This window comes from Heterodontus francisci, chromosome 16 (assembly GCF_036365525.1).
Source record: "Heterodontus francisci isolate sHetFra1 chromosome 16, sHetFra1.hap1, whole genome shotgun sequence".
NCBI classification, from domain to species: Eukaryota; Metazoa; Chordata; class Chondrichthyes; order Heterodontiformes; family Heterodontidae; genus Heterodontus; species Heterodontus francisci.
Genome location: NC_090386.1, coordinates 103,148,210 through 103,172,395, shown reverse-complemented (window position 1 = coordinate 103,172,395; position 24,186 = coordinate 103,148,210). Strand labels below are relative to the sequence as shown.

Below are 24,186 nucleotides of genomic sequence, written 5' to 3'. Positions count from 1 at the left end.
CCTGGCCAGGCTCATTCCCTAATACCAGGTCCAGAATGGCCCCATCCCTAGTTGGACTATCTACATACTGTTTCAAGAAGCCCTCCTGGATGCTCCTCACAAATTCTGCCCCATCCAAGCCCCTAGCACTAAGTGAGTCTCAGTCAATATTGGGGAAGTTAAAATCACCCACCACCACAACTCTGTTACCTTTGCATCTTTCCAAAATCTGTCTACATAACTGCTCCTCTACCTCCCGCTGGCTGTTGGGAGGCCTGTAGTAAACCCCCAACATCGTGACTGCTCCCTTCCTATTCCTGAGCTCCACCCATATTGCTTCACTGCATGACCCTCTGAGGTGTCCTCCCGCAGTACAGCTGTGCTATTCTCCTTAACCAGTAATGCAACTCCCCCACCCCTTTTACATCCCCCTTTATCCAGCCTGAAGCTTCTGGGAATGTGGTCGAGAATATGGGATTAATGTAGGATTAGCATTTGCCAGAGCTGGCGGGCAGCCATAAAGACAGGGCTAAATTGTGGCGAGTCGAAGAGACTTAGTAGTTGGCAGGAAAAAAGACAGAGGCGCAAGGGGAGAGCCAACTGTGCAACAGCCCCGACAAACAAATTTCTCTGCAGCACCTGTGGAAGAGCCTGTCACTCCAGAATTGGCCTTTATAGCCACTCCAGGCGCTGCTCCACAAACCACTGACCACCTCCAATGGTCGGCACAGACTCAATGGGCCGAAGGGCCTGTTTCAGTGCTGTATCTCTCTATGACTCTATATAAATAGTAAAAGGGTGGTACAAGGAGTGGGGCTGATTAGGGACCGAAAAGGGGATTTACACATGGAGGCAGTAGGCATGGCTAGGGTATTAAATACATATGCTGTATCTCTTTTTACCAAGGAAGAAGATGCTGCACAGGTCATGGTGCAAAGAGGTAATTCAGGTGCTTGAAGGGTTTAAACATAGAAGCATAGAAAATAGGAGCAGGAGTAGGCCATTCGACCCTTCAGGCCTGCTCCGCCATTCAAAAAAGATCATGGCTGATTGTCTAATTCAGTACCCTGTTCCCACTTTCTCCACATATCCCTTGCTCCCTTTGGCATTAAGAAATATATCTATCTCCTCCTTGAATATATTTAATAACTTGGCCTCCACTGCCTTCTGCAGTAGAGAATTCCACAGGTTCGCCACTCTCTGAGTGAAGAAACGTCTCCTCATTTCGGTTCTAAATGGTATACCCTGTATCCTGAGACTGTGACCCCTGCTTCTGGACTCCCCAGCCATAGGGAACATCCTCCCTGCATCTAGCCTGTCTAGCTCTGTTAGAATTTAATAGGTTTCTATGAGAGCCCCTCTCGTTCTTCTAAACTCTAGTGAATATAGGCCTAGTCGACCCAGTCTCCTCATACATCAATCCTGCCATCCCAGGAATCAGCCTAGTAAATCATCTTTGCACTCCCTCCAAGGCAAGAACATCCTTCTTCAGGTAAGAGACCAAAACTGTGTACAATGCTCCAGATGTGGTCTTACCAAGGCCCTGTACAACTGCAGTAAGACATCCTTACTCCTGTACTCAAATCCTCTTGCAACGAAGGCCAACATACCATTCGCCTTCCTAACTGCTTGCTGCACCTGAATGTTTGCTTTCAGCGACTGGTGTACAAGGACACCTGGGTCTCGTTCCACCTCCCCCTTTCCCAATCTATCACCATTCAGATAATATGCCTTTTTTTTAAACAAGTGACGAGGTGGTATTGGATAGGCTGCCTGTACTTAAAGAACAAAGAACAGTACAGCACAGGAACAGGCCATTCGGCCCTCCAAGCCTGCACCGATCTTGATGCCTGCCTAAACTAAAACCTTCTGCACTTCCGGGGACCGTATCCCTCTCTTCCCATCCTATTCATGTATTTAAAGTTGATAAGTCACCAGGACTGGATGAGATGCATCCAAGGGTAATACTGAGGGAAGTGAGAGTGAAAATTGAGGAGGCGTTGGCCATAATTTTCCAGCCTTCGAGTGGTGCCAGAGGACTGAAGAATTGCAAATGTTACACCCTTGTTCAAAAAAGGGTGTAAAGATAAGCCCAGCAACTACAGGCCAGTCAGTTTAACCTTGGTGGTGGACAAGCTTCTAGAACAATAGTTCAGGACAAAATTAATAGTCACTTGGGCAAATGTGGGTTAATTTGTTTGAGATTTGTTGAGGACAAATTGTGTTTAACTTGCTGGAGTTTTTTGATGAGGTAGCAAAGTTGATATTATAGTTGATGTGTACATGGACATCCAAAAGGCATTTGATAAAATGCCATATAACAAGCTTGAGCAAAGTTATAGGTCATGGAATAAAAGGGACAGTAGCAACATAGATATGAAATTGGCTGAGTGACAGGAAATACTAGTGGTTAGTGCATGTTTTTCAGGCTGGAGGAAAGTTTGTAGTGGAGTTCCCCAGGGGTCCATGTTGGGACCCTTGCTCTTTCTGATTATATATTAGTGACCTAAACCTTGGTGTACAGGACACAATTTCAAAATTTGTGGACGATGCGAAACTTGGAAGCGTTGTGAACTGTGAGGATAGTGATAAACTTCAAGAGAACATAGACAAGTGGGTGGAAAACGAAATTTAATGCAGAAAAGTGTGAAGTTACAAATTTTCATAGGAAGAATGCAGAGAGATGATATAAAATAAAGCGTACAATTATAAAGGGGGTGCAAGAGCAGAGGGGCCTGGGTGTATATGAACATAAATCATTGAAGGTGACAGGACGAGTTGAGTGCAGTTGATAAAGCATACCACATCCTAGGCTTTATTAATAGTGGCATATAGTACAAGACGAAGGAGGTTATGTTAAACTTGTTTTGAACAAGTTTAGCCTCAACTGGAGTATTTTGTCCAGTTCTGGGTGCCACACTTTAGGAAAGATATAAAAGCATTAGAGAGAGTGCAGAAAAGATTCACAAGAAAGGTTCCAGGGATGAGGGACTTCAATTATGTAGATAGATTGCAAAAGTTGGGACTGTTTCCTTGGTGAAGAGCAGGTTGAAAGCAGATTTGATAGAGGTGTTCAAAATCATAAGGGGTCTGGATAGAGTAGATGGGGAGAAATTGTTCCCATTGGTGGAAGGGTTGAGAACAGGAGGGCACAGATTTAAGGTAGTTGGCAAAAGAAGCAATGGCAACATGAAAAGGTTTTTCATGCAGTGAGTGGTTAGGATCTGGAATGCACTGTCTCCATGTGTGGTGGAGGCAGGTTCAGTTGAGGCATTCGAGAGGGCATTGGATTGTTGTACGGAAAAGAAGAATGTGGAGGTCTATGGGGAGAAGCCTGGTAAGTAGCACTAGTTAAATTGCTCCTTTGGAGAGCCAGCACAGATGCAATGGGCCGAAGGGCCTCTTTCTGTGCTGTCACGATTCTGTGATTCTGCTGTACCGAAGCTGCGTCCCAGAGAAAGGAGTAAAATAATTAAAGTAGTGATGTTGCTTTCATGGTCGTACCTCCTGCACTCCTACCTACATCATTCCAGAAGGGGTCTCTTTCCTGCCCTGCCAAAATTAGCTCTGCCTGAAGTGTCTCCTCAAAACTATAGCATATCATTGTTTGTTTGACTGTGATATCCTTAAGTGGAAAATGGTATGACTGCCTGCTGATTTGTACAGATATCAAGGGAATCTCTGAAGAGACTACAACTGGAGTCCACAACCTCTATAAGATGCACAAGAACAAAGAACTCAAAGTTCCTGCCTTTAATGTGAATGACTCTGTCACTAAGGTAATGTGTTCTGACAAGGTTTCTGATGTATGTGCAATTAACCAACTCTATTTGAGGATAAGCTTTCTAAGGAGCCATTTACTGTACGAGAAATATCGCTCAGTGAGGGAGTCCCTAGTTCTTAATTTTTCTCTATGCTCCTGTTGAACCATCTCAATACACAGCTAAAGGAGGCTGAAGGCAAAACAAGAGCTCCATGAATAGGGAAAGCAGAAGTTGGGATGAAGTTATATGTGGGAAATGAATGTCGAAAATAAGCAAGACTCAAATGTAGTTTTTAAGTTATCATAGACAAGGAAATTAAATAGCCTCTCATTTTCGCAGCATAATCCAGGTTAACCTTTATAGAGTCAGAGTTATACAGAACAAAAGCACACCCTTTGGCCCATCGTGTCCATGCCAACCATCAAGCATCTAAATATTCTAATCCCATTTTCCAGCACTTGGCCCGTAGCCTTGTATGCTATGGCGTTTCAAGTGCTCATCTAAATACTACTTAAATGTTGAGGGTTCCTGCCTCTACCACCTCTTCAGGCAGTGCGTTCCAGATTCCAACCACACTCTGGAAGAAAGAAATTTTCCTCAAATCCCCTCTAAACCTCCTGCCCGTTACCTTTAAATCTATGCCCCCTGGTTATTGACCCCTTTGCCAAGGGAAAAAGTTTCTTCCTATCTAACCTATCAATGCCCCTCATAATTTTGTATACCTCAATCATGTCCCCCTTCAGCCTTCTCTGCTCTAAGGAAAACAACCCTAGCCTTTTCAGTCTCTCTTCATAACTGAAATGCTCCAGCCCAGGCAACATCCTGGTGAATCTCCTCTGCACCCTCTCCAGTGCAATCACATCCTTCCTGTAGTGTGGTGCCCAGAACTGTACATAGTACTCCAGCTGTGGCCTAACTAGCATTTTATACAGCTCCATCATAACCTCCCTGCTTTCATATTCTACGCCTGGGCTGATAAAGGCAAGTATCCCATATGCCTTTCTAACCACTTTACCTGTGCTGCTGCCTTCAGTGATCTATAGACAAGTACACCAAGATCCCTTTGACCCTCTGTACTTACTAGGGTCCTACCATCCATTGTATATTCCCTTGCCTTGTTAGTCCTCCCAAAACGCATCACCTCACACTTCTCAGGATTAAATTCCATTTGCCACTGCTCTGCCCATCTTAGCAGCCCATCTATATCGTTCTGTAATCTAAGGCTTTCCTCCTCACTATTTACGACACCACCAATTTCCGTCTCATCTGCGAACTTACTTATCATACCTCCTATATTCACATCTAACTCATCAATGTACACTACAAACAGCAAGGGTCCCAGCACCGATCCCTGTGGTACACCACTGGTCACAGGCTTCCATTCGCAAAAACAACCCTCGACCATCACCCTCTACCTCCTGCCACTAAGCCAATTTTGGATCCACTTTGCCAAATTGCCCTGGATCCCATGGGCTCTTACCACTTTAACCAATCTCCCATGCAGGACCTTAGGGCGGCGCAGTGGTTAGCACCGCAGCCTCACAGCTCCAGCGACCCTGGTTCAATTCTGGGTACTGCCTGTGCGGAGTTTGCAAGTTCTCCCTGTGACCACGTGGGATTTCGCCGGGTGCTCCGGTTTCCTCCCACAGCCAAAGACTTGCAGGTTGATAGGTAAATTGGCCATTATAAATTGCCCCTAGTATAGGTAGGTGGTAGGGGAATATAGGGAAGGTGGGGATGTGGTACGAATATGGGATTAGTGTAGGATTAAGTATAAATGGGTGGTTGATGGTCGGCACAGACTCGGTGGGCCGAAGGGCCTGTTTCAGTGCTGTATCTCTAAATAAATAAAAATTTTAAAAACCTGACTGAAGTCCATGCAGACTACATCAACTGCTTTACCATCCTGTATGCATCTAGTCACCACGTCTCAAAATTCAATCATGTTAGTTAGACACGATCTCCCCCTGACAAAGCCATGCTGACTATCCTTGATTAATCCCTGCCTCTTCAAGTGGAGATTAATCCTGTCCCTTGGAATTATTTCCAATATTTTCCCAGCCACTGATGTTAGACTCACCGGCCTGTAATTACCGGCCTGTTTATCCCTGCTACCCTTCTTGAATAATGGGACCACATTTGCTGTCCTCCTGTCCTCTGGTACCTCTCCTATGGCCAAAGAGAATTTGAAAATTTGTGTCAGACCTCCTGCTATCTCCTCCCTTGCCTCACATAACAGCCTCTGGGATACATCTCATCTGTGCCTGGGGATTTATCCACTTTTAAGCTTGCTAAAACTGCTAATACTTCCTCCCTTTCAATGCTGATTTGTTCAAGTATTTCATAATCCCCCTCCCTGATCTCTACACCTACATCGTCCTTCTCCATAGTGAACACAGATGCAAAGTAATCATTAAAAACCTCACCTATGTTCTCCGGCTCCACACACACATTGCCACTTTGGTCCCTAATGGGCCCCACTCTTTCCCTGGTTATCCTTTTGCCCTTAATATATTTATATAATGCCTTGGGATTTTACTTTATCTTGCCTGCCAATGTTTTTTCATGTCCCCTCTTTGCTCTCCTAATTACTTTTTATAGTACTCCCTACACTTTCTATACTCCTAGTGCCTCCGCTGTTTTCAGCGCTCCGAATCTGCCATATGCCTCTTTTTTTTTTTTCCCCTGATCCAATCCTCTGTATCCCTTGACATCCAGGTTTCCCTTGACCTGTTGCTCCTACCCTTCACCTTAACGGGTACATGTCGGCTCTGAACCCTCACTATTTCCTCTTTGAATGACTCCCACTGTTCTGATGTAGACTTTCCTGCAAGTAGCTGCTCCCAGTCCACTTTGGCCAGATCCTGTTTTATCATATTGAAATCTGCCTTCCCCCAATTCAGTACCTTTGTTTCTGGCCCGTCTTTGTCCTTTTCCATAACTACCTTAAATCTTAGAGTTAAGGTCACTATCCCCAAAATGCTCCCCCACTGGCACTTCTACCAATTGTCCATCTTCATTCCCTAGGATTAGGTCCAGTACTGCCCCTTCTCTTGCAGGACTTTCTACATACTGGCTCAAAAAGTTCTCCTGTATGCATTTTAAGAATTCCACCCATTTTAAGCCTTTTACACTAAAACTGTCCCAGTTGATATTAGGTAAGTTGAAAATCCCTACTATTCCCCTTTTATTTTTACAGCTCTGTGAGATTTGCTTATATATCTGCTCCTCTGTCTCTCCCTGACTTTGTTTGGAGGCCTGTAGTACACTCCCAGCCTTTGCCCCCTTTTTGTTTATAAGTTCTACCCATATGGCCTCATTTGAAAAACCTTCTAAAGTGATATCCCTCCTTACTGCAGTAATTGATTCCTTGATCAACAGTGCAATGCCACCTCTTTTATCCTCTCCCCTGTCACGCCTGAAGATTCTATACCCTGGAATATTGAGCTGCCAGTCCTGCCCCTCCCTCAGCCATGTCTCTGATAGCAACAATATCATAATCCCATATGAATCAACGCTCTCAATTCATCTGTCTTACTTGTAAGACTCCTTGCACTAAAATAGATGCAACCAGCCTTGCATTTTTCTGTTGTGCCTTAACAGGTCTATATTTACTCTGCCTTTCAGACTGACTCAGTTTCTCTTCTATATTTGACTGTGCATCACCCCCTACTGTACCTCCACTCTGTATCCCATCCCCCTGCCAAATTAGTTTAAACCCCGTCCCCCCCACAACAGCACTAGCAAACCTCCCAGCAAGGATGTTGGACCCGTTCAGGTGCAACTTGTACAGGTCCCACCTTTGTCAGAAACAGACCTAGTCATGCAGGAAACTAAAGCCCTCCCTCCTGCACCATCTCTTCCGCCATGCATTCATCTGCTCTATCCTCCTATTCCTATGCTCACTAGCACGTGGCACCGGGAGTAATCCAGAGATTACAACTTTTGAGGTTCTGCTTTTTAATCTGCTACCTAGCTCCCTAAATTCTTGTTGCAGGACCTCATCCCTCTTTCTACCTATGTTGTTGGTACCAATGTATACCACGACCTCTGACTGTTCACCCTACCCCTTCAGAATGTCCTGCAGCCACTCCATGACATCCTTGACCCTAGCACTAGGGAGGCAACATACCATCCTGGAGTCACCTTTGCTGAACTGGAGTTGCTTGAGATTCCATGTCCTGGACTGGAGTCTATTTTGTTGTACTATTCTGTCCCATGATGTCCAATTGTAAGATAGCTGAGAAAGATGAGGTGAAGATTGCGCTAATCAGCTTGGCTCAGGAAAATCATTGCCTTCTCCTTTCATGATTGCAAACAGGTATTTGGTTTCAATGCCACCTTATCCTCCAGTCATGGTATCATTTGAAGTTCAGGATTCAAAGTCATAATGGCACAGAAGGAGGCCATTTGGCCCATTGACTCCATGCTGGTTCTGTGCAGAGCAATCCAATCAGTCCCATTCCTCTGCTCTATACCTTAAGCCCTGTAAGTTTATTTCCTTCAACTGCCTATCTAATTTCCTTTTGAAATCATTGATTGTCTCCACTTCCACTGCCCTCGTGGGCAGCGAATTCCAGGTCATTACCCACTCGCGTTTTAAAAAAAAAAAAAAGTTCTTCCTCTTCCCCAGTCCCCCCTCCCTCCCTCCACCCCAACCGCATCTCTTATCTCTTGCCCAAAACCTTAACCGTGTGTCCCCCAGTCCTTCTACCATCAGCTAGTGGGGGCAGCTTTCCTTTGTCTATCCTATCCAAACCTGTCATAATCTTGTACACCTGTATCAAATCTCCCTCAATCTCCTTTGCTGCAAGAAGAACAACCCCAGCTTCTCCAACCTCACCTTGTAACCAAAATCCCCCATCCCTGGAACCATTCTGGTAAATTCCTCTGTTCCCTGTCAATGACCCTCCACATCCTTCTTAAAGTGTGGTGACCAGAACCGGACGCGATACTGTAGTTGGGGCCTAACCAGAGCTTTATAAAAGTTCAGCATAACCTCCCTGCTTTTGTACTCAATACCTCTCTTTATTTATGAAGCCCAAGATTTCATATGCTTTGCTAACTGCTCTCTCAATATGTCCTGCCACCTTTCAAGATCTATGCACATCAACCTTCAGTCCCTGCATGCTTTTTAAAACTCTATGAAGTCTATATTGGGAAGGACAGCATTACCCCTGAAATAATCAAGAGTGCCAAGCCTGCTATACTTTCAGCACTACATGAACTGCTATGCCTGTGCTGGGATGAGGAAGCAGTACCCCAGGACATGCGCGATGCCAATATCATCACCCTCTACTAAAACAAAGGTGACCGCGGTGACTGCAACAACTACCGTGGAATCTCCCTGCTCAGCATAGTGGGGAAAGTCTTTGCTCGAGTCACTCTGAACAGGCTACAGTAGCTGGCCGAGCGCGTCTACCCTGAGGCACAGTGTGGCTTTCGTGTTGACATGCTGTTCTCCCTTCGTCAGATACAGGAGAAATGCCGTGAACAACAGATGCCCCTCTACATTGCTTTCATTGATCTCACCAAAGCCTTTGACCTCGTCAGCAGACGTGGTCTCTTCAGACTACTAGAAAAGATCGGATGTCCACCAAAGCTACTAAGTATCATCACCTCATTCCATGGCAATATGAAAGGCACAATTCAACATGGTGGCTCCTCATCAGAACCCTTTCCTATCCTGAGTGGTGTGAAACAGGGCTGTGTTCTCACACCCACACTTTTTGGGATTTTCTTCTCCCTGCTGCTTTCACATGCGTTCAAATCCTCTGACGAAGGAATTTTCCTCCACACAAGATCAGGGGGCAGGTTGTTCAACCTTGCCCGTCTAAGAGCGAAGTCCAAAGTACGGAAAGTCCTCATCAGAGAACTCTTCTTTGCTGACGATGCTGCTTTAACATATCACACTGAAGAGTGCCTGCAGAGTCTCATCGACAGGTTTGCGGCTGCCTGCAATGAATTTGGCCTAAACATCAGCCTCAAGAAAACGAACATCATGGGGCAGGACGTCAGAAATGCTCCATCCATCAATATTGGCGACCACGCTCTGGAAGTGGTTCAAGAGTTCACCTACCTAGGCTCAACTATCACCAGTAACCTGTCTCTAGATGCAGAAATCAACAAGCGTATGGGAAAGGCTTCCACTGCTATGTCCAGACTGGCCAAGAGAGTGTGGGAAAATGGCGTACTGACACGGAACACAAAAGTCCGAGTGTATCAGGCCTGTGTCCTCAGTACCTTGCTCTTTGGCAGCGAGGTCTGGACAACGTATGTCAGCCAAGAGCGACGTCTCAATTCATTCCATCTTCGCTGCCTCCAGAGAATACTTGGCATCAGGTGGCAGGACCGTATCTCCAACACAGAAGTCCTCGAGGCGGCCAACATCCCCAGCTTGTGCACACTACTGAGTCAGCGGCGCTTGAGATGGCTTGGCCATGTGAGCCGCATGGAAGATGGCAGGATCCCCAAAGACACATTGTACAGCGAGCTTGCCACTGGTATCCGACCCACTGGCCGTCCATGTCTCCGCTTTAAAGACGTCTGCAAACGCGACATGAAATCCTGTGACATTGATCACAAGTTGTGGGAGTCAGTTGCCAGCGCTCGCTAGAGCTGGCGGGCAGCCATAAAGACGGGGCTAAAATGTGGCGAGTTGAAGAGACTTAGTAGTTGGCAGGAAAAAAGACAGAGGCGCAAGGGGAGAGCCAACTGTGCAACAGCCCCGACAAACAAATTTCTCTGCAGCACCTGTGGAAGAGCCTGTCACTCTAGAATTGGCCTTTATAGCCACTCCAGGCGCTGCTTCACAAACCACTGACCACCTCCAGGCGCGTATCCATTGTCTCTCGAGATAAGGAGGCCAAAGAGAGGTTAAGTCTATATTGCCTCACCCTATCCCTTCTGCCAAAATGCATCACCTCACATTTCTCTGTATTTCGTCTGCCGCATGTCTGCTCATTCTGCTAATCTGTTTTGGCCTGTTGCAGTTGATTGGTATCATCCTCACTTCCACACCTCCCAAGTTTGGTATTATCGACAAATTTTGAAATTTTACTCTATTCCAATTGTTACAACCAAGGCGGGAATAATGCACTGTCAATTCAGTCCTATTACTCCACAGGTCGCAGCATATTAAAAGTTTCCCACCTACCAGAGATTAGCCAAATTAAACACTTCATTATCCCCCAGAATAAAACACACCTAACCAGGTACCTTTAAACAACAACAAATTATCAATAAACTAAATCTTAAACAATACTGAGATAAATCTATGTCTGAAAAGACTTTATAACTTCTTATTCCTCCTAACCTTCATGTACACACACATATATTCACAAACCAGCAGTTAACTGGTTTCTAAAAATAATGTTTTAAATTGGAGCTGTTTCTTAGGAATAGATAAATAGCTGGGTTGTAAGTCCTGGTGGGTTACGTTCCCGTTTCGGTGATGTGTCCCAGAGTCGAGTAGTCAGATGCCACTTAAAGTCTGCGGGTGAGTTTGATGAACAGTCTGTAATGGATAGGCATTCACGGCACTTTGGCTGCAGTAGGCGTCACACAGATCTTTCAACAAGGAGTATACCAACAGGTCTATTTAGATTTTTGAATTAGCAGTCTATCAGTAGAAACTTTACTGAGTTTCCAGAACTGCCAGAAACACGAAAGACAGCAGAAAGTCACTCCTGAGGCAGAGACTTCTTAGAGACGGGAGTAAAAAGGAATTTGCTACTTCCAACAATGCAAAGATTCCTCCAAAGGTCTTTTCCTCTTTGGCCTACAGGCTGTGCTTTGCCTAATGTAGATTTTCTGCTGAGAGAGACAAATCCTTCCTTCCATCAAGGAAAGCACGCTTCAAACCGGTTCTATCCAGTCTTTACACACAGTCAACTGATGCAGTACAGCATGTGACCTCTCTTGCTGCTGTTGGGCAACAGACTTGCAGCTCGTGCACACTGTTCCCAGAGAATATAAAAAACTTCTCTCTGTCTTAAAGACAGACAGACTCCCTTTAGTTTTTAAACAGAAAAAAAAAATGCTTCTATGACACAATATACAAGTCATTTATGTAGTGCACTGCACCTAACCTTGGGGAACATCACTGTCTACCATCTCCCAGTCTGAAAAACGACTACTTACCGCAACTCGCTGTTTTCTGTCCTTAAACCAATTTTTTTTTACATCCAAGCAGACACTGACCCTCCTATTCCAAAAGCCTCAACTTTGTTAACCAGCCTTTTATGTGGTTCTTTGTCAAAGACTTTCTTAAAATCCATATAGACAACATCCACTGCATTCCCCTCATCAACTTTCTGTGTTACTTCATCAAAAAAATCAATTAGATTAGTCAAGTGTGATCTGCCTTTTACAAATCAAATCTATACTGACTTTCCCGAATTAACTCAGACCTCTCCAAGTGCCTATTGATTTTAGTTTTCCGCTTGATTGTTTCTAAAACCTTACCCACTAATGTTAAACTGACTTTTTTTTGGTTCAAGTCACTCCTCACTTGTCTTCTTCAAGCTGAGTCCAGGTTTTTGTAACTTTCTCAAGAAAAAAGGATCAGCCTCATGTTCCTTATGTTCCAGTTTGTAGTGCTTGGACATTCATTGGTACCTCAACAGTAAGTCCTGAAGCCATGATGCCTCAGACTTGTCCTCCATTGGCTTGGTGATTGCTCAACTTTCTGTTCTCCTTTAAATGGTGCCCTCCAATTTTGGTTGATGCTTTCTGCTTGTATTGCTTTCATTATCCATTAGAACAGATTCTGCTTTTTTATTCATGGGATAAGTGTTTTGCTGGTAAGGGCAACATTTATTGCCCATCCCTAATTTAGATTTGCGAAGGTGGTGGTGAACTGCCTTGAACCGCTGCAGTCATTGTGTATAGGGACACTCACTGGGTATAGTTTCAGGATTTTGACCCAGTGATGACAAAGGAATGGCAATATGTTTGAATGGGTGCAGCTCCACCAACACTGAAAGCTTGACACCATCCAGGACAAAGAGGCCCACCTGATTGGCACCCTATCCACCACTTTCAACATTCGCTCCCTCCACCACCGATGCATTGTGGCAGCAGTGTGTGCCGTCTACAAGATGCACTGTAGCAACTTGTCAAGGCTCCTTTGACAGCACTTTCAAAACCAGCGACCTCTACCAAATAGAAGGGCAAAAGCAGTAGATGCATAGGAACACCACCACCTGCAAGTTCCCCTCCAAGCCGTACACCATCCTGACTCAGAACTATATCGTCTTTCCTTCACTTGCTGGGTCAAATTCCTGGAATACCCTTCCTAACAGCACTGTGAGTGTACTTGCACCTCAAGGACTGCAGCGGTTCAAGAAGGCAGCTCACCACCACCTTGAGGGCAATTAGGGAAGGGCAATAAATGCTGGCCTAGCCAGCGATGCCCACATTCTGTAAAAATAATTATAAGTCAAGATGATCTGTGACTTGGAGGAGAAATTAGAGATTGTGGTGTTCCCATGTATCTGCTGCCCTTGTTCTTTTAGGTAGTAGAGGTCGCAGGTTTGGAAGGTGCTGTCAAAGAAACCCTGGCAAGTAAATGGAACACACTGATGCCACTGTGCGCCGGTGGTGGAGCAAGTAAATATTTAATATGGTGGGTAGGGTGCCAATCAAGCGGCTGTTTTGTCCTGGATGGTGTCAAGCTTCTTGAGTGGTGTTGGAGCTGCATTCATTAAGGCAAGTGGAGAGGATTCCATCATACTCCTGACTTGTGCCTTGTAAATGGTGAACAGGCTTTGTGGAGTTAGGAGCATGCAGCAAGATTAATGCAATAATCTGGGGGGGGTAGCTTTAATATTCATATAGATTGGGCAAACCAAATTGGCAAAAGTAATTTGGAGGAAGAGTTCATCGAATACATTTGAGATATTGTTTAGAAAACTATGTCGAGGAACCAGCTGGGGAACAGGCTATTTTGGATTTGGGATTGTGTAATGAGACGGGGTTAATTTTATAGGAAAGGCTCCTCTGCAGAAGAGTGATCATAATATATAATTTGAGTATTGCTGAAAATAGAGACATGTTGTCAAAGCTTTTCGTCTTGCACTCATCAGGACAATCTGCAAGAATAACAATGTAAGGGAAAACAACTTATACTGCATGCGAAGAGAGCGCTCATTGGTTGGCAAGTGAACTCTGATAAAGGCGTTGCCATGGAGAATGCACCATTTAATGGTGACTGACAGTTAACTGCCAAGCTTGGTTTGAAACTTAAACCAGGCAGCTTGACTCTGGTCAAGGCATTGCCCTGAGGAATGAACCAGCGAATGGCTGTCACTTATTTTGTTCAGCTGAAACAGGCATAATGTTTGTACATATTCTTTCTGTCTGCAAAGAACAGGGCCCTGTGTATTAATCTATGTAGCTTCCAGTACACGCAAATACTCTACACTGCGAGCCCTACTGACAATCTTAAATTGGTTACCAGATTAATTCGTAGCACCCTGGATTATTTAATAAATGTTGTGCAATTGCGGAATCGCATCTGATGTTGGACACTGTTTTGAGTTTTGCAAGCACAGGCTGGTTGGGTACGGCTCCTGCACCCCCTTTACAATTGTAAGCTTTATTTTATATCCTCTCTCTGCATTCTTCCTACCAAAATTTGTAACTTCACACTTTTCTGCATTAAATTTCATTTCCTCTTATCCATCCATTTCACCTACCTGTCCGTGTCCTCTTGAAGTTTATCACTATCCTGCTCACAGTTCACAATGCTTCCAAGTTTTGCATCGTCCGCAGATTTTGAAATTGTGCCCTGTACGCCAAGGTCTAGGTCCATTAGTATATAATCAGGAAGAACAAGGGATCCTGGGGAGCTCCACTACAAACTTTCCTTCAGCCTGAAAAACAGCCATTCACCACTACTGTTTCCTGTCATTCAGCCAATTTAGTATCCATGTGGCTGCTGTCCCTTTTATTCCATGACCTATAACTTTGCTCAAGCCTGTTATGTGGCACTTTATCTCATGCATTTTGGTAGTCCATGTATACATTAACTGTAATATATCCACAGTGTGCTAAGAATTACGCTGACAACCAATTTATGATTGTCAGTAGGGCTCGCAGTGTGGTGCATTTGCACGTACTGGAAGCTACGCATTAATACACAGGGCCCTGTTCATTGCAGACAATATGTACAAACATTACGCCTGTTTCAGCTGAACAAAATAAGTGACAGCCATTTTCTGGTTCATTCCTCAGGGCAATGCCTTGACCAATCACAGTCAAGCTGCCTGGTTTAAATTTCAAACAAAGCTTGGCGGTTAACTGTCAGTCACCATAAACTGGTGCATTCTCCATGGCAACGCCTCTACCAACCGATCAGCACTCTCTTCTCATGCAGTATAAATTGTTGTTTTACTTCACATTGGTTATTCTTGTGGATTGTCCTGATGAGTGCAAGACGAAATGCTTTGGCAACGTCTCTATTTTCAGCAATACTCTTTCTGTATTACCAAATGACTATTAATATAGAATTTCATATTCTAGGAACATCGGAAGATAGGAACAGGAGTAGGCCATTCAGCCCCTCGAGCCTGTCCCGCCATTCAATGAGATCATGGCTGAAAATGCGGCCTAACTCCATATACCTGCCTTTGGCCCATATCCCTTTAATATCTTTGTTTAACTTTAAATCTGAGATTTTTGTTAACAACTGTTCTAGCTTCAACTGCTGTTTGTGGGAGAGTTCCAAACCTCTACCACCTTTTGCGTGAAGAAGTGCTTCCTAACATCTCTCGAACGGTCTGGTCCTAATTTTTAGACACTGCCCCCTACTTTTAGAATCTCCAACCAGTGGAAATAGTTTATCTAGCCTGTCTTTTCCTGTTAATATCTTGAAGACTTCGATCAGATCACCCCTTAACCTTCTAAATTCTAGCAAAAAACAGGCCTAATTTGTGTAATCTCTCCTTGTAACTTAACCCCTGTAGTCCAGGTATCATTCTTGTAAACCTATGTTGGACTCCCTCCAAGGCCAATATATCCTTCCTAAGGTGTGGTGCCCAGAACTGCTCACAGTACTCAAAATGGGGTCTAACTAGGGTTTTGTACAGCTGTAGAATAACCTCTGTGTCTTTATACTCCAGTCCTCTAGATATAAAGGCTAGCATTCAATTAGCCTTTTTGATTATTTTCTGCACTTGCTCGTGGCATTTTAAAGATCTATACACCTGAACCCCAAGTCTCTTTGGACATCCACTGTACTTAACCTCTTCCCATTTAGAAAGTACCCTGCTCTATCCTTTTTTGGTCCAGAATGGATAGTCTCACACTTGCCCACATTGAAATCCATCTGCCAGAGTTTTGCCCACTCACCTAGTCTGTCAATATTTCTTTGCAATTTTATGCTATCATCTAGACTGTCTACAATGCTGCCTAACTTTGTATCATCAGTAAATTTCAATATATGACTTCATATGCAATCATCCAAGTCGTTAATGAATAATGTGAATAATTGAGGCCCAACACAGATCAGAGTTTGATTGATGTGGTTAAAGCTGAAACTAGGGTCTTAAATTTAAGCAAAGCCAATTACCTGGTATGAGGGGGGAATTGGCGAAGGTAGGTTGGGAAATCCGATTAAAGATATGACCGGAAATAAACAGCTCATCATAATTCTCAATGAATATATATTTTGAGGGTTTAAAAACTCCACTGGAAGTGGACCAACCATCGCTAACAAGAGAAGGTGAGAACAATATTAGATTGAGGTTTACAGTGTTGCCAAATGAGTAATAAGCGCACCACCACCTTCTCGAGGGCAATTAGGGATGGGCAATAAAAGCTGGCCTAGCCAGTGACGCCCACATCCGCTGAATCAATGAATAAAAAAAAGTGGGAGGATTTTTGGAAGAGTTTTAAAAATTAACAAAGGATATCCAAGGAATTGATAGTGAAAATGGAACAATAGTAAACTAGCCATAAATACGAGGTTAATACCTATCATAGAATCTTAGGTAGGTCATTTAGCCCATCGAGCCTGTTCCGCCATTCAATGAGATCATGAGTGATGTGTCCTAACTTTGCATACCTTATTCCATATGCATTCATAACTTTGGATAACAAAAAGCTATCAATCTCAGATTTAAAATTTACATTTGATCTGGCATCAATTGCTGTTTGTGGAAGGGTTTTTGAAACTTCTACGCCCTTGGTGTGTAGAAGTGTTTCCTAATTTCAGTCCTGAAAAGGCTGGCTCCAGTTTTTAGATGATGCCCCCTCGTCCTGGACATCGCAACCAGTGGAAATAATTTCTCTATCTACCCTATACGTTCCCCTTAATATCTTGAACTATGATCAAATGACCCCTTAACTTTCTAAATTCCAGGGAATAAAACCCAAGTTTATGTAATCTCTCCTCATAATTTAACCTTTGGAGTACAAGTATCATTCTGGTAAACCTATCCTGCACTCATAGGGGAGATGGTGGTGTAGTGGTATTAGCACTGAGCTAGTAATCCAGAGGCCCAGGCTAATCCCCTGAGACCAGGGGTTCAGACTCACCATAGCAGCTGGTGGAATTTAAATTCAATTAATTAATAAAAATGTGGAATTGAAAATTACTCTGTGATGGTGCCATGAAACTATCCTCGATTGTCATAAAAACCCATCTGGTTCACTACTGTTCTTTGGAGAAGGAAATCTGCCATTCTTACCTGGTCTGGCCTACGTGTGACTGCAGACCCACAGCAATGTGGTTGACTCTTAACTGCCCTCTGAAATGGTCTAACAAGCCACTCAGTTGTCAAGGGCAATTAGGGTTGGGCAACAAATGCTGGTTAGTGACACCCACATCATATGAAAGAATTAAAAAGGGAAAAAAAAAACTCTCCAAGACCAATATATCCATCCTAAGGTGTGGTGCCCAGAACTGCTCTCAAGGCTTTGTGGAGCTGAAGTATGACTTCTACTCCCTTGTATTCTCGTCCTCTGGATATAAAGGCCAGCATTCCATTAGCCTTTTTGATTTTTTTCTACCAGTTCATGATGTTTTAATCTATGTACCTGGACCCCTGAGACGCTATGAACCTCTGCTTTTTCTAGCTTTTCACCACTTAAAGTACAGTTTTCTATCCATTTTAGGTCAAAAGTGAATGAACTCCTATTTTCCTACATTGAAATCCGTTTGCCACAGTTTTGTCCATTTTTGCTCTATCAGTATCTTTTTTTGTAATTTTATGCTTCCATCTACACTATTTATAATGCCACTGACCTTTGTGTCTTTGGCAAACGTGAATACGTCTTTCTATCGCGTCATCCAAGTTGTTAATGAACGAGTTGAGGCCCCAATACAGATCCATGCGTGACACCACTAGGCATTGCCATTAGTGTACCTGCCTTTTATTCCTACCATCTGTCTGTTTCCACTCAACCAATTTTTGCAACTGGAAGGCTGTTTCCATTAGCGTTCCACAGGGCCCAATACTGGGTCCCCTGCTTTTTGTGGTATATATTAATGATTTGGATGTAAATACAGGGGCCATGATCAGAAGTTTGCAGACACAAAATTGGCCATGTGGTTGATAGCGAGGAGGATAGCTGTAGGAAGATATCGATGGACTGGTCAGGCAGAAAAGTGGCAAATGGAATTCAACCTGAAGAAGTGTGAGGTGATGCATTTGGGAAGGACAAACAAGGCAAAGGAATGCAAGGTTAATAGGAGAATACTGGGAGTTGTAGAAGTGAGGGACGTTGGAGTGAATGTCCACAGATTCCTGAAAGTAGCAGGACAGGTCGATAAGGTGATTAAGAAGGCATTTGGAATCCTTTCCCTTATTACCTGAGGTATAAAATATAAGAGCAGGGAGGTCATACTGAAACTGTATAAATCATTAGCTAGGCCACAACTTCAGTACTATGTGCAGTTCTGGTCACCTCATTACTGAAAAGATGTAATTGCACGAGAGAGTGTACAGAGGAGATTTACGAGGATGTTGCCAGGACTGGAAAGATTGGATAGGTTGGGTTGTTCTCCTTGGAACAGAGAAGGCTGAGGGGAGGTTTGATTGAAATGTACAAAATTGTGAGGGGCCTGGATAGAGTGGATGTGAAGGGCCTATTTACCTTAGCAGAGAGGTCAGTGACTAGGGGGCATAGATTAAAGTGATTGGTAGAAAGATTAAAGGGGAGATGAGGAAAAATCTTTCACCCAGAGGGTGGTGGGGGTCTGGAACTCACTGCCTGAAAGGGTAGTTGAGGCAGAAACCCGCAACTCATTCAAAAGCTGTCTGGATATGCACCTCAAGTGCCATAACCTGCGAGGCTACGGATCAGATGCTGGAAAGTGGGATGAAGCTGGGTGACTTGTTTTTCGGTCAGCGCAGATATGATGGGCCAACTAGCCTCTTTCTGTGCCATATGATTCCTAACCAGGGCAATAATTCACATTCAATTCCATGAGCTTCAAATTTAGCTAATATAGATTATAATTAGCTGAGGCCCAAACACTGATCCCTGCAGCACCTCACTCGTTACAAACTGCCAGCCAAAAAATGACCAGGTACCAACTGTTGTGTCTGTTAACCAGTCCTCAGTCTGTACTGATGATATTATCCACATTCCCATAAGCCCTAATCTAGTGTAACAATTTCTTGTGTGGCACCTGAGAATCATAGAAATTTATGGCACGGAGCAAGGCTGTTCGGCCCATCATGTCTATGCCGACAAAGTGATCCAGCCTAATCCCACTTTCCAGCTCTTGATCTGTAGCCCTGTTTACATCGCCAAGTGCATATCCAAGTGTTTTTTTAAATGCAATGAAGGTTTCAGCCTCTACCGCCCTTTCAGGCAGTGAATTCCAGACCCCACCCTTTGACTGAAAATGTTTCTGAACTCTCCTCTAATCCTTTTACCAATTGCTCTAAATCTATGCCTCCTGCTTATTAACTTCTTTGCTAACAGAAATAGATCCTTCCTATCCACTCTATCTAGGCCCCTTCATGATTCTATACACCTCCATTAAATCTCCCCTCAGTCTCCTGTGTTGTAAAGGAAACAACCCCAGCCAAGCAACTTTCTCACATAGCTAAATTTTTCCATTCCTGGCAACATCCTTGTAAATCTTCTCTGTAGCCTCTCCAGTGCAATCACATCTTCCAATATATATTTTCAATATATTAAGGGGAACTGTGAGGTAATGCATTTTGGAAGGTCTAATGCAGGTGGGAGGTATACAGGAAATGGCAGAACCCTTGGGAGTATTGACAGGCAGAGAGATCTGGGCGTACAGGTCCACAGGTCACTGAAAGTGGCAATGCAGGTGGATAAGGTAGTCAAGAAGGCATTCGGCATGATCGCCTTCATCGGTCGGGGCATTGAGTATAAAAATTGGCAAGTCATGTTGCAGCTGTATAGAACCTTAGTTAGGCCACACTTAGAATATTGCGTGCAATTCTGGTCGCCACATTACCAGAAGGATGTGGAGGCTTTGGAGAGGGTACAGAGGAGGTTTACCAGGATGTTGCCTGGTCTGGAGGGCATTAGCTATGAGGAGAGGTTGGAAAAACTCGGATTGTTTTCACTGGAACGACGGAGGTGGAGGGGCGACATGATGGAGGTTTACAAAGTTATGAGCGGCATGGACAGAGTGGATAGTCAGAAGCTTTTTCCCAGGGTGTAAGAGTCAGTTACTAGGGGACATAGGTTTAAGGTGCGAGGGGCAAAGTTTAGAGGGGATGTGCGAGGCAAGTTCTTTACACAAAGGGTGGTGAGTGCCTGGAACTTGCTGCCAGGGGAGGTGGTGGAAGCAGATACGATAGCGACGTTTAAGAGACATCTTGACAAATATATGAATAGGAAGGAAATAGAGGGATATGGGCTCCGGGAGTGCAGAAGGTGTTAGTTTAGGCAGGCAACAAGATCGGCGCAGGCTTGGAGGGCTGAATGGCCTGTTCCTGTGCTGTACTGTTCTTTGTTCTTTGATGGGTTACATTGGGAGAAATTATTTCAGTTGTTTGGGGAGTCTAGCATTAGGTGAATTAGAGCCAGACTTTTCAGGAATGAAAGTAGGTGATACTTTTCTTTTTATTCATTCATGGGATGTGGGCATCACTGGTTATGCCAACATTTATTGCCCATCCCTAATTGCCCTTGAGAAGGTGGTGGTGAGCTACCTTTTTGAACCGCTGCAGTCCATTTGGGGTAGGTAGACCCACAGTGCTGTTAGGAAGGGAGTTCCAGGATTTTGACCCAGCGACAGTGAAGGAACGGCGATATAGTTCCAAGTCAGGATGGTGTGTGACTTGGAGGGGAACTTGCAGGTGGTGGTGTTCCCATGTATTTGCTGCCCTTGTCCTTCTAGTTGGTAGAGGTCGTGGGTTTGGAAGGTGCTGTCTAAGGAGCCTTGGTGCATTGCTGCAGTGATTCTTGTAGATGGTACAAACTGCTACTACTGTGCATCGGTGGTGGCGGGAGTGAATGTTTGTAGATGGTGTGCCAATCAAGCGAGCTGCTTTGTTCTGGATGGTGTCGAGCTTCTTGAGTGTTGTTGGAGCTGCACCCATCCAGGCAAGTGGAGAGTATTCCATCACACTCCTGACTTGTGCCTTGTAGATGGTGGACAGGCTTTGGGGAGTCAGGAGGTGAGTTACTCGCCTCAGGATTCCTAGCCTCTGACCTGCTCTTGTAGCCACGGTATTTATATGGCTACTCCAGTTCAGCTTCTGGTCAATGGTAGCCCGTTAGGATGTTGATAGTGGGGGATTCAGCAATGGTAATGCCGTTGAATGTCAAGTGGAGATGGTTAGATTCTCTCTTGTTTGAGATGGTCATTGCCTGGCACTTGGGTGGCGCGAATGTTACTTGCCACCTATCAGCCCAAGCCTGGATATTGTCCAGGTCTTGCTGCATTTCTACACGGACTGCTTCAGTATCTGAGGAGTCACGAATGGTGCTGAACATTGTGCAATCATCAGCGAACATCCCCACTTCTGACCTTATGATTGAAGGTAGGTCATTGATGAAGCAGCTGAAGATGATTGGGCCTAGGACACTACCCTGAGGAACTCCTGCAGTGATGTCCTGGAGCTCAGATGATTGACCTCCAACAACCACAACCATCTTCCTTTGCGCTAGGTATGACTCCAGCCAGCAGAGGTTTTTCCCCCTGATTCCCATTGACCTCAGTTTTGCTAGGGCTCCTTGATGCCATACTCGGTCAGATGATGCCTTGATGTCAAGGGCAGTCACTCTCACCTCACCTCTGGAGTTCAGCTCTTTTGTCCATGTTTGAACCAAGGCTGTAATGAGGTCAGGAGGTGAGTGGCCCTGGCAGAACCCAAACTGAGCGTCACTGAGCAGGTTATTGCAAAGCAAGTGCCGCTTGATGGCACTGTTGATGACACCTTCCATCACTTTACTGATGATTGAGAGTAGGCTGATGGGGCGGTAATTGGCCGGGTTGGACTTGTCCTGCTTTTTGTGTACAGGACATATCTGGGCAATTTTCCACATTGCAGGGTAGATGCCAGTGTTGTAGCTGTACTGGTGCTTGGCAAGGGGTGCGGCAAGTTCTGGAGCATAGGTCCAGCTCATAGTACTATTGCCGGAATATTGTCAGGGCCCATAGCTTTTGCAGTATCCAGTGCCTTCAGTCGTTTCTTGATATCTCACGGAGTGAATCGAATTGGCTGCAGTCTGGCATCTGTGATGCTGGGGACTTCAGGAGGAAGCCGAGATGGATCATCAACTCAGCACTTCTGGCTGAAGATTGTTGCAAATGCTTCAGCCTTATCTTTCGCACTGATGTGCTGGGCTCCCCCATCATTGAGGATGGGGATATTTGTGGAGCCGCCACCTCCAATTAGTTGTTTAATTGTCCACCACCACTCAAGGCTGGATGTGGCAGGACTGCTGAGGTTAGATCTGATCCATTGGTTATGGGATCGCTTAGCTCTGTCTATTGCATGCTGGTTATGCAGTTTGGCACGCAAGTACTCCTGGGTTGTAGCTTCACCAGGTTGACACCTCATTTTGAGGTATGCCTGGTGCTGCTCCTGGCATGCCCTCCTGCACTTTTCATTGAACCAGGGTTGATCTCCTGGCTTGATGGTAATGGTAGAGTGGGGGATATGCCGGGCCATGAAGTTACAGATTGTGGATGATTACAATTCTGTTGCTGATGGCCCACAGCGCCTCATGGATGCCCAGTTTTGCATTGCTAGATCTGTTCGAAATCTATCCCATTTAGCACGGTGATAGTGCCACACAACACGATGGACGGTATCCTCAATGTGAAGGCGGGATTTCGTCTCCACAAGTACTGTGCGGTGGTCACTCCTACCAATACTGTCATGGACAGAAGCTTCTGCAGCAGGCAGATTGGTGCGGACGAGGTCAAGTATGTTTTTCCCTCGTGTTGGTTCCCCAACCATCTGCCGCAGACCCAGTCTAGCAGTTATGTCCTTTAGGACTCGGCCAGCTCGGTCAGTCGTGGTGCTTCTGAGCCACTCTTGGTGCTGGACATTGAAGTCCCCCACCCAGAGCACATTTTGTGCCCTTGCCACCCTCAGTGCTTCCTCCAAGTGGTGTTCAACATGGAGGAGTACTGAGTCATCAGCTGAGGGAGGGTGGTAGGTGGTAATCAGTAGGAGGCTACCTTGCCCACGTTTGACCTGATGCCATGAGACTTCATGGGGTCCGGAGACAATGTTGAGGACTCCCAGGGCAACTCCCTCCCTACTGTATACCACTGTGCCGCCACCTCTGCTGGGTCTGTCCTGCCAGTGGGACAGGACATACCCGGGGATGGTGATGGCAGTGTCTGGGACATTGTCTGTAAGGTATGATTACGTGAGTATGACTATGTCAGGCTGTTGCTTGACTAGTCTGTGGGGCAGCTCTCCCAACTTTGGCACAAGCCCCCAGATGTTGGTAAGGAGGACTTTGCAGGGTCGCCAGGGTTGGGTTTGCCGTTGTCGTTTCCGGTATCTAGGTTGATGCCGGGTGGTCCACTCTTCACGCAAAGAGTGATTGTTCCAAGCTACTATCTGCTGCGAATGGCAATTGATGCTAGATCAGTTGTTTATTTTAAATCAGAGATGGATACATTTGTTATCCAAAGTTATTGGGCAAAGGTGGATATATGGAGTTGGATCACAGATCAGTCATGATCTCATTAAACGGTAGAACAAGGGTGTGTGGATGCTCCATCGTTGAATGCATTTAAGGCTGAGTTACAAATTTTTGATCTTTCAAGGAATCGAAGGATATAGGGAGAGGGGGGAAAGTGGAGTTGAAGCAGATGATTGGCCATGATCGTATTGAATGGCAGAGCAGGCTTGAGGGTCTGTATGGTCTACTCCTGCTGCTGTTTCTTATGTTCTGCGTTATGCTAAGTTTTACTGGGGTCCCCTGACCATTGGCCTATTAGTTAGTATTAATCTGTCTCTGCATGGAGTCTACTCCA

At 44.9% G+C, this 24,186-nt stretch overlaps 1 protein-coding gene across 1 annotated transcript in view; it reads left to right on the top strand.

Annotated features, from left to right (window-relative positions):
* Window positions 1-24,186, top strand: part of ahcy (adenosylhomocysteinase) — a 126,968-nt gene that overhangs the window by 49,888 nt on the left and 52,894 nt on the right. Inside the window, exon 4 of the mRNA XM_068048757.1 lies at window positions 3,646-3,758. Within this exon, the coding sequence (XP_067904858.1) occupies window positions 3,646-3,758 (113 nt within the window). The remainder of the gene's footprint in view (window positions 1-3,645; window positions 3,759-24,186) is intronic.